At 47.7% G+C, this 11,512-nt stretch overlaps 1 protein-coding gene across 3 annotated transcripts in view; it reads right to left on the bottom strand.

The window, feature by feature from the left end:
- Positions 1-168: 168 nt before the first annotated feature.
- col14a1a (collagen, type XIV, alpha 1a) overlaps positions 169-11,512 on the bottom strand; it is a 121,087-nt gene continuing 109,743 nt past the window's right edge. For 2 of the 3 annotated variants that reach the window (XM_061247041.1, XM_061247049.1), the window contains 3 exons: positions 9,718-9,795; positions 4,793-4,948; positions 169-1,551 (listed from right to left, as the gene is read on the bottom strand). In XM_061247041.1, the coding sequence (XP_061103025.1) occupies positions 1,271-1,551; positions 4,793-4,948; positions 9,718-9,795 (515 nt within the window). In that variant the 3' untranslated portion in view covers positions 169-1,270. Of the gene's footprint in view, positions 2,174-4,792; positions 4,949-9,717; positions 9,796-11,512 lie in introns of all 3 variants that reach the window. The other variant, XM_061247058.1, reaches the window with a different exon arrangement.

The raw sequence follows: 11,512 nt of genomic DNA, 5'->3' as shown, positions 1-11,512 counted from the left end.
TACGCAAACACAACCTTCTGACCCCTCCCCATGAGAGACTTTGCCTTTTCTTGAAGCGTGAGAAACGAATTCTTTCTTCAAGAAAATTCAAACTGACATCGTGGAGGAAGGGAAAACTGCATCAAAAGAAAAGTTACAGCCGGCAGTAAATAAGGTGGCAAGTTAACGTTCGTGGTTGTACTTCAGTTTTATTGGTTACAAAACAAATAATAAAGTAAAAATAAATTACTTCCTAAATTCAAAGGTTCTGAGATGAGACTTTCCACTTGCACCTGTTCTACATTCTGCATGTCTCTCTGAAGGGGAAATTAGACCACAGGCCTAACTATTGAACGCACCTCCACAGTGAACAGGCCCCACAAAACATAACAAAAAATGTGAAGGCAGGAAAATAATCATTTCACAGATTCATCTAGTTTGTATATTACACATTCTAGCACCTTCTCTGCATCCTTGAGACGACAGCTAGCACAACACCTATCCTCGTGTAGCAAAAATCCAAAAAGTCAACAATAATCCTTTTTTTTTCCCTTAACCTCACGTGTGTAGTTTTCCACAAGGACAATGACTAACGCAGCTCTATAAAAAAAGCACAGAGACATTATGACATAATTATTACATGTAGATGAAGAATAATCCAGGTCATTTCCAAAAGATGTAGGTTCAAATTCATGTACCATCAGAGATCCAATGGAGGGGGTTGATATATGAGTGCAAGAAATACAGACCCTCACAACAGAGGACAATTCATTTCAATAAATAAACTAGAAAAGGCAATGAGGAAATACTGGAAATCAAAGGCAGAAACGCATTGGGCTGATGAGCGCTCTGAGATGGAAACGGTACAATGCTGTAAAAACAATGAGATAAACTGTACAGACGCCATTTGTCACGGTGTAAGTAGATTACAAAATGTCTGCTGCATGCAAACAAAAGCTCACAACCCCTTTAATCTCCCGCTGAACTCCTGCCTGTCCTTTGAGGTGACATGCGACTTAATGAAAATAAAATCATCGAGTATGCCAGCGTAATCCTCCCCCTGCCCCCCAAAAAAACAAAAAAAATATCATACAGTATATATATCAGGCACTTTCGGATCTTCCTCGTACATCTGGAATCGCTGTGTGTGAATAGATTTTAGCCCCCTTTTTGTATTTCCTTTCTTTTTCAATGGTGGTGTCGAAGCGCTGTTCTGCGGATGCGCTGAAGGGGCTTGACTTCAGGCGTGCATCTCTTGACGTTCCTGGCTCCTTCCCCTCCACCGTTCACCCTACTCTGGGATGGCAGAGCCTCTCTTTTCTGGCGGACTCCTGGCAAATCGGTGCATTCCCGGTGACCTCACGATGGTGTCCTCGGAGTGAGGGGGTCCGGGCTGCGCGGGGTAGTTGGGCTGGTAGTACTGGGGGGGGTAAGCCCCATACCCATACCGGGCTGGGTCTTCCTCTTCGTCCTCCTCTTCCTCATAATTGCCGGCAGGGTCATAGGCTTGATAGGAGTTGGGAGGCAATTGTACTATGGGAACATCTCGGTCAGTTGGGTCACCATTTCCACCTCAATACCACCACCGCCATGTTTAGTCATTGGGTTAGCATGTCAAACAGGGAGGAGCAGAGACAAAGGCACAAGATTATTGACAACATCAGAGCAGCCGTGAATTAGAGGAGCGGGATGAATTTCTGTATCAGGATGAATATGAATAACCTTCCAGTCTGGAGGAGGCTTTGAACAAGAAACCAACACACCAGCAGCGCTTCGCCCGGGCCTATGAGTTTGAAGCCGAACACCGGCTGTGACCAGTCGATTGCAAGCGTAAAAAAGGCTGGTTTGTGGCTTAGGTGCTCTGGGAATGGATGGTGTTTAAACCGGAACTGCGTTGCTGTTAGCATTGGCAAAAAGCTAGCCAGCGTTATGAGAAGCATTGCAAGGGGGTAAAAGGGGGGGGGGAGGGGTCAGGCAGGGTGTTTCTTGGCAAGCAAGGAAGCGTTTGTTCTGCGGTGGTGGCGATCAACAATTGAAGGTGGGCAGTTGGGAGGGGAGGGAAGGGCAGCAGCTAAGGCTAATAAATGTGCCTTGCCCAAATCCTCAGCCACAGTCTGCTTTTTGTGTTTGTGGAGAGAGTACAGACTGCACTCGGGGAGGGCTGCTCAGTAGTCATTCTCATACTCTTGTTGGCCTTCCCAAAGAACCAGTGACAAGGATAGGGGTCAAAGACAGAAAGAGAGAGACACATACCACATGTCAGTAGGCAGACAAAATAACACCCAAATGCGTCTGCAGTTATAGTCTCTATAGAAACTAGCATGCAGTGCTTCACCTGCAGCTAAGAGGTCCACCATTATATCTAATCTTCGCTGCCCTTTTCCCACAAGAGAGAAGCAAATACATACAGTGCTAACACATTGGCACTCTAACAGCACGCAAAGTACTTGCATAAGTTAAAGGAACATTCACACTCATTTTCACCATACTACAGTACAGCATGCACACCATGTCAGAGAAAGGAATAAAGAACTTGAAGGGATACAGAATGCAGTCTATGTGATAAGTTGGGCTGTTTCAGCCACCAGACGTTAGCTAATGGCTTGAGGTTCCGCTTCAAATTAACACCTGCACTGACTAAATAGTCATTTTGAAAAATTAAATGTATGCACAGATGTCTGACCTGAAGACTTTCCTATAATTTAGGGATATGTAAAATGCATACATATATGGTTGGGTGAATATACAATATAAAGTATATTTACACAATGGCTAAATTCTGATAGGTTTGGAGATCTGCATTATTACCATTGACAATGAGTCACTGTCCTGCTGGACAATCTACCTACGACCTAGGCAACCTGGCAGAGGCAACCATTAGCTTTTCCCATGCTGATGGTTGACGAAGGGAATTTTAATTCTTGTTACCTCAAGAATATATGTTTGAACATAAAATATAGATCATTATCCATGTTGTTTATTATATGCAGCCTTTTTTTTCAATTATTTATTAAGGTGCCAATAATTCTGGAGCCAAATCTATGAATGAGAACATCTTTAATAATTGATTTATACTGTAAAATAATAATTTAGTAATACCTGTATATGTCTTGCTAGCAGATATTAACAGAAACACATCTATATTAATCCTGTATTAAAAATGTAAACTGCTTTGACTTGTCTATCACAGTCAAAAAAGCTTTTGTAGCTCTTGTAATAACATTTCAAATTTGCATCTAATATATTCACCACCTACTGCCTGGAAGCCAGTGGATGTGTTCCAGGGTTAGTCATTGGACCTCATGCTAGAACATTTTCGTATTCTTATATTAAATTTGTCTAACTTTTTTCCTACGATGACAAAAATATTCTGTCCCATCACATTCATAAAATTAATTAAAATGTGTTCATGACTTTCTCTGATACCTAAGAAAAATTTCAAAATAACAGAAAATTGATGAATGCACCAAGTTCTCTTAAATCGCTCATATGAGCGATTTAACCCTTTCAGACCCTGTGCACATTACAATGTACACCATCCCTGGAACATAATTAATGTCTGAAGGGGTTAGGAACAAATATTTTTGTACGATTGGTTCTTGGATGAGGCCCAATGTTAGTGAACTGAGGCACTGAGCCAGATACTGAATTCTGTATCCCATTCGTAACTGTATTTCAAGGTGCAGGGATGAAAGAGGAGAACTACGCATGAAGCTAAGGCAGGGGTGCACAGCAAGGGCCCATCTGTTTCCAGATCTTTCCAGAAGTTCTGCTCTTAATTATTTAATTAGCTCAATCGTACTGCAGTTTGGCCATTTGTATAAGCACCGGCTACAGTCACAGACTGCAGGTATTTTACTGATCCAGTACAGGAGTGAACCAGCATAGTTTAGAGAGCTGTCAGAAAAATACAACTAAGGTATTATTTTATAGAACATTCAGAAAACTGAAATTAAGGTTGGAACAAGAACCAGCATGCAGATCGGCCCTCTAGGACCGGAGTTGTGCAACCCTGAGTTAAGGAGATGGCCCGCCAGATCAATTTATTCAGTAGATACATATCTAAAACTGCCTTTGCAGAAGCCCCTTAACTTTTAGGGTTTGGCAAAGATGAGTGGAACACCGTTTCTCTTATACTTGGACTACACATAAAACTCTCAGGGGACCATACGCCTCATCATAAAAATCAGATAGCAGTGAAATAACTTAAGAATTTTATGTGAACAATTACAATTATTTTTATAGCTAGACGGTCCCTGAGAATGAACCATTTTACCACATGGAAAGTCGAGGCTTGGCCAGACACAGTGCATTTGTTTCTAACTTTAGAAAAAGGTCTGAAATGACTTGAACCACATTTCCTTAACACTGCCCGTGAAAATACTGTAAATGATCGTGTTCCACCCATAGTGTGGATGAAGTTCTGCGTCAGCTTTTGCACCTTAAAATACAGCGACTGTATTTGTGTGAAGAATGTCTTGCTTTGCCACCAGGGTTTTTGAATCGCCAGAGAGCGTGGGATTCAAAGACATTAGGCGGCCATATTTAATCAAACCATTACCCTGCCCTCTAATACAAAGGCGCAAGCCGCTTCTTGTGGTTTTCGTATTGTGCTAGCGTCTTGCCATTTTTCCTCCTATGGAATGCATGAGAGGGGAAAATGGAGACTGGGGGCGGGGTAAAGGTTGTGATTGAGTCCTATTCCAGGCTATTGCACACGGAGACTCCGTGAAGGATAATGAAAAATTCTGCTGTTTTTCCTGGTTTTTCCTGAATCACAGGAGTGGAAAGGGGTGGAAAGGGAGATAATCACCTCCAACGTTGTAGCCCAAGCAGGAGTTCTGGTCGCAGTACCCCGGGGGTCCGGCTGAACCAGTGCTGCCTGGGACGCCCGGCCTTCCTGGCGTGCCCGGGTTGCCAGGTCTGCCAGGCGGCCCCTGGCTCCCTGTCCGACCTTCCCCGTGAGGTCCTGGGGGGAGAGAGGTTAACAGAAGTTAGCAGGACCGATACCCATGCCATGAGATCCTGACAGACCTGGGTCGAATGCGTCATTGTTCCGGATTCAAATACTTTTTCTACGCTTTACTGAGCTTGTCTGGTGTATTGGAACCAATAAAATACTCAAAAAGTCCAAGCCCCACCTTCAGTTTGGCTCAATTGCACAACACTGCAAAGAGTGAGTGTCTTAACAACTGTTTTAGTCTTGTAATAAGACTTAAGATCTTTTTTTCTTCTCTGAAGCAGAAAATTAGCTTGCTTTAAGTTAATGTTTGCTTGACAAGTCAAATTGGCAAATCTTGAAATTAGTCACAGACTTACCTCATTGGTGGCTTGTAGCGTAGTGGTTAAGGTAAATGACTGGGACACGGAAGGTCGGTGGTTCTAATCCCAGTGTAGCCACAATAAGATCTGCACAGCCGTTGGGCCCTTGAGCAAGGCCCTTAACCCTGCATTGTTCCAGGGGAGGATTGTCCCCTGCTTAGTCTAATCAACTATATGTCGCTCTGGATAAGAACGTCTGCTAAATGCCAATAATGTAATGTACTTTATCTTATTTGGCAAAAACCTAAAAGAAGCATGATTTAAAGTCTCAATATAAGACTCCCATGACACGGCCACACAAAGACCCAGTTACCTCGCCCGGAAAAGGGAAACCGGGGCCCCCTGCTGGAGCCAGACCCGGGAGGGGAGCTCGTCGGCGAGCGTCTGGTGGCCGGGCCTTATCCCATGGGGCCCGGCCGGGCACAGCCCGAACTGGTCACGTGGGGTCGCCGCCCTGTGGGCTCACCACCTGCAGGGGTCGGCATCGGAGTCGGGTGCTTTGCCCAATGGGCAGTAGGCAAAGGCGGGGATCCGGGCGTGCTGATCCTCGGCGTCGTAGACTGGTTCTGGGGACGTGGAACGTCACCTCTCTGGTGGGGAAGGAACCGGAGCTAGTGCGGGAGGCGGAGCGGTACCAACTAGATATAGTTGGGCTCACCTCCACGCACAGTACTGGTTCCGGAACCAAACTCCTGGAGAGGGGCTGGACTCTGTTCTTTTCTGGAGTTGCTCAAGGTGAGAGGCGCCGGGCGGGTGTGGGGATACTCACAAGCCACCGGCTGAGCGCCACTGTGTTGGAGTTCCACCCGGGGAACGAGAGGGTCGCTTCTCTGCGACTACGTGTCGCTGGGGGGAAGGCTCTGACTGTCATTTGTGCGTATGCACCAAATGGCAGTTCAGAGTATCCGGCCTTCTTGGAGTCACTGGGTGGCATCCTGGAAAGGGTGCCACCCGGAGACTCCATAGTTCTGCTGGGCGACTTCAACGCTTACGTGGGCAATGACGGAGAAACCTGGAGGGGGGTGATTGGGAGGAACGGCCTGCCTGATCTGAACCCAAGCGGTGTTTTGTTATTGGACTTCTGTGCTGGCCATGGATTGTCGATAACAAACACCATGTTCGAGCATAGGGTAGCTCATAAGTGTACTTGGTACCAGAGCACCAAAGGCCAAAGATCGATGATCGACTTTGTGGTCGTATCATCAGACCTGCGGCCGTATGTCTTGGACACTCGGGTGAAGAGAGGAGCAGAGCTGTCAACTGATCACCACCTGGTGGTGAGTTGGATCAAGTGGCCGGGGAGGCTGCCTGACAGACCCGGTAAACCCAAACGTGTAGTGAGGGTGAACTGGGAACGTCTGGCGGAGGCCCCTGTTCGCGAGGTCTTCAACTCCCACCTCCGGAAGAACTTCTCACGCATCCCGGGGGAAGCTGGGGACATGGAGTCCGAGTGGGCCATGTTCAAAGCCTCCATTGCAGAGGCGGCAAGCAGGAGCTGTGGCCAGAAGGTCATCGGTGCCTGTCGGGGCGGCAACCCAAGAACCCGCTGGTGGACACCAGCGGTGAGGGAGGCCGTCAAGCTGAAGAAGGAGGCCTTTCGGGCTTGGCTGGCCCGGGGGTCTCCTGAAGCAGCAGACAGGTACCGGGTGGCCAGAAGGGCTGCAGCTTCGGCAGTCGCTGAAGCAAAAACCCGGGTATGGGAGGAGTTCGGGGAGGCTATGGAGAAGGACTTTCGGTTGGCCTCGAGGAAGTTCTGGCAAACCATCCGACGACTCAGAAAGGGAAAGCAGGGCTTGTCTCAGGCTGTTTTCAGCAGGGGAGGAGAACTGCTGACCTGGACTGGGGATATTGTCGGGCGGTGGAAAGAGCACTTCGAGGAGCTCCTGAACCCGAACAACACGTCCTCTGTGGAAGAGGCAGAGCCTGAAGACTCGGGGGAATCTGCACCTATATCCCTGGCGGAAGTTGCTGAGGTAGTCAAAAAGCTCCTCAGTGGCAAGTCGCCGGGTGTAGATGAGATTCGCCCTGAGATGCTGAAGGCTCTGGACATTGTTGGGCTGTCTTGGCTGACACGCCTCTTCAGTGTCGCGTGGAGATCGGGGACAGTACCTGTAGAGTGGCAGACCGGGGTGGTGGTCCCCATTTTCAAGAAGGGGGACCGGAGGGTGTGCTCCAATTACCGGGGTATCACACTCCTCAGCCTCCCTGGGAAAGCTTACTCTAGGGTACTGGAAAGGAGGCTCCGACCGACGGTCGAACCTCGGATTCAGGAGGAGCAATGTGGCTTCCGTCCTGGCCGTGGAACAGTGGACCAGCTCTTTACCTTGGCAGGGTTGCTGGCGGGGTCATGGGAGTTTGCCCATCCAGTCCACATGTGCTTTGTGGACTTGGAGAAGGCTTTCGACCGTGTCCCCCGGGGAACCCTGTGGGGTGTACTGCGGGAGTATGGGGTACCGGGGCCGTTGTTACGAGCCATCAGGTCCCTGTATAACCAAAGTGAGAGCTGTGTCCGCATTCTCGGCACAAAGTCAAGCACGTTTCCGGTGGGTGTTGGACTCCGCCAAGGTTGCCCCTTGTCACCGGTCCTGTTTGTGGTATTCATGGACAGGATCTCAAGGCGCAGCCGAGGTGAGGAGAGTGTCCGGTTTGGTGACCTCAGAATCGCATCTCTGCTTTTTGCGGATGATGTGGTTCTGCTGGCTTCATCGGACCGTGACCTTCAGCACGCACTGGAGCGGTTTGCAGCCGAGTGTGAAGCGGCCGGGAGAGTCAGCACCTCCAAGTCCGAGGCCATGGTTCTCTGCCGGAAAACGGTGGATTGCTCCCTCCGGGTTGGGAACGAGTCTTTGCCCCAAGTGAAGGAGTTCAAGTATCTCGGGGTCTTGTTCACGAGTGAGGGTAGAAGGGAGCGTGAGATCGACAGGCGGATCGGTGCAGCGTCAGCAGTAATGCGGGCGTTGCACCGGACCGTTGTGGTGAAGAAGGAGCTGAGCCGGAAGGCGAAGCTCTCGATTTACTGGTCGATCTACGTCCCAACCCTCACCTATGGTCACGAGCTTTGGGTAGTGACCGAAAGAACGAGATCGCGTATACAAGCGGCCGAAATGAGCTTCCTCCGTAGGGTGGCCGGGCTCAGCCTTAGAGATAGGGTGAGGAGCTCGGACATCCGGAGGGAGCTCGGAGTAGAGCCGCTGCTCCTTCGCATCGAAAGGAGCCAATTGAGGTGGTTCGGGCATCTCATCAGGATGCCTCCCGGGCGCCTCCCTTTGGAGGTTTTCCGGGCTCGTCCAACTGGGCGGAGACCCCGAGGGAGACCCAGAGCCCGCTGGAGAGATTATATATCTCTCCTGGCCAGGGAACGCCTCGGGATCCCCCAGGAGGAGCTAGAATGCGTTGCTGGGGAGAGGGACGCCTGGAATACCCGGCTTTGCCTACTGCCCCCGCGACCCGACTCCGGATAAGCGGGTGACGATGGATGGATGGATGGATGGAATATAAGACTAAAATACTTGTTCTTTTGGGCTTGCAGTGCAGGCAAGATCAATAAAGCACAGAAAAGTATTTGAATCCAAAACAATTGCGTACAGCATTTGACCCAGGTCTGGTTCCTGGCTCTGATGAGGGAGCCTGAATGAGCACAGTCCCCGTCCCCCCACAATCCCGTGCACCTGTGCTAATACAGCAGCTTTACTGCTCGACTGGCAGCAGACAATCTCTGCATTCAGAATCCCATGCATTAATACAGTTTATGCCAATCTTAGAATAGCAAAAGTTGATCTTTTTAATCCAGCACTCAATATTCAAGACACAACAGCAGCACCACTAAGCTCAAAATTACAGCAGCTTTCACTGCTCACTCTACACTCTACGCTCCCTGTTTCAATATTCCACTCACTGCAGCCAGTCTAAGTGTACCGTCTCTGGCCAGCGTGAATATGAAAATTCCTTTTTTTCAGATATGAAACTGCTCATCTAGCTCCTAAAAACATCATCCATAATTTCCTCTGAGGCATTACATTTGTCCGTGATGCACTGCAACAATGTTTCGCTCAGAATAATCGAAGCAGCGAGAGGTATCGCTTAAACCACAATCAGCCATCGTTGCCATTTTGTGAGATCGATACCATAGCACCAGCACAGGATCAATGCAATTTACTATTGTTTTTTTAAAACTCTCTAAATAACTGCTTGATATTCTAGCAGGGCTCCAGACGAACTTTTTTAAACTGGTGGTGCAATCACAACATTTAGTGGCACAGTATTTTGACGCAACATCACACATTTAAGTTATATAGGATTTCTTATCCCCCCCCCCCAAGAGACATGATAACCTGCCAGTCACAAATCATCACAAAACATAGACATTTATAGATATTTTTGACCCATTCCATTGCTCTGTCTGGGCACAACCCTTACCTGTTGGGCCCTGGGGGCCTCTGGGGCCCTGAATGCCTACTCCTTGACTGCCCTTCTCTCCCTTCTCCCCTGGAAAACCTGCAGAAGAAGAGATGTGCACGTGTCATCTGGCAGCCAAACCTCTTTTTCACTTATACAATCCTACTTCTTTTCCATAAGCATAATTCCAAATGTGGATTAGAACTGAAATAGCAGACCAGGCAATTTTGCTTGACAATACCTGATGGAGTCGTCAAGATTTCCTACAATTCTGCCACATTTTCAGCAAACAGACCGTTGTAGTCTCTCGTCAAAGGAGTGGATGTCCCCAAATGCCCTCATTACTCAGTTTGTGATCTTGATCATATTTGTGAATTCAGCAATTGTCCTGCTTCGCTTGTGACATTCAAAAGGTTTGACCAACATATTAATATGTATTAAGGATCCAATAAAGTGAACAGAAGATCATTTTTCTTATGTTGTGCTGTATGTATAGGGATGCATAACATTTTGAGCTGTGGTCTGTACATGAAACAACATGGCTGTCAGGTGGCTTGTCCAGGTAAAGTACTGGGTATAGCATCATACATTTCTAATGTACTGTCCCTACTCAGAGGTGCATAATCCATGTTCAGAAAGTAAAAGTCCAGTTTGTTCAGGTTACCTGGATTTGGTAACAAGCGCAATTCTTCGGCCAGGAGGTAGAACTAATTAATGAAATCAGCCGGCTGAGTGCACTGGTAGAAGAAAAACATGGCAGGACTCTCTGACCCCTGGACATTCTACCTCTGTCCCTACTGGACTCATATAAACACTGCTGATTTATCAGTAGTTATTATGTCAACACAGGTGGTCTGTCTGCACCAGCTGTGATTGAAGCATACTCCTCTAAAGCAACGATTGCACAACCCAACTGCAGGAGAATCCCTGCTCCCTGAATGTTCCCCGCCTCGTTACAGCAATGACATCATTCTACACTCTCAGAAAAAAAAGAAGTTTGTAGATGAACCCAATCTAGTTCAAGGATTCTTTGTTGGACAAAATGATTTTTTTATCTGGGAGCTTTCACACTTCACACCTACAGTATGATAGACGGTTTCATAATTAACTAAAGAACTACACATAAAGAGGGTTACATAAAGAACTATAAAAAGGGTTCCTCTATGCCAGGGGTGCACAACAAGGGCCAATACATTTCAGAATATTGTGTCAACTTGCTCTTAGCTATTTAATCAGCTCAATCATATATTGACCTGACATTGGCACAACCACCATCTACAGCCACCGACTGCAAGTGTATCCTAAAGGTTTTACTGTTATCAAGCACAGGAGTTAACCAGTATAGTTTAGAGAGCTGTCAGAAAACTACAACTAAGGTAACTGGTTAGAACAAAAACCAATATGCCAGCTCTCCTGGACCAAAGATGTGCGCCCCTGCTCTATGGAGACACGCCAAAGGACCGAGTCACGATTGCCAAAGTTCGCCGACTCACATTTCACCGGTGACGCTCATGAATATCTAACCCCGAGTGACACTGACATCCCTGACATCAATAAGAGCTTTTATCATCAGGAGCTGAGGCTCCTGTCAGCGCTGGCCACCACAGTGAAGGTGGCGCTCTGATGTACCGTCTGTGCTTAAAGGTCATCAACAGTTCTGTGAAGGCTCTACCCTGCCTCTCCCTGCCTTGTCATTGGGCCTGTTTTAGTTCAGGCCATTCACTGACAACAGGCAGCTCAGCCACCCTCTGTGGCAGTCTTTCTGGGTTCAAGAACCCTCTTAGCCTTGTCCCTATGGCAACAGTTACTTCAGGTA

Source organism: Conger conger, chromosome 1 (genome assembly GCF_963514075.1).
Source record: "Conger conger chromosome 1, fConCon1.1, whole genome shotgun sequence".
In the NCBI taxonomy this organism is placed as follows: Eukaryota; Metazoa; Chordata; class Actinopteri; order Anguilliformes; family Congridae; genus Conger; species Conger conger.
This window is presented reverse-complemented; position numbering and strand designations above follow the sequence as displayed.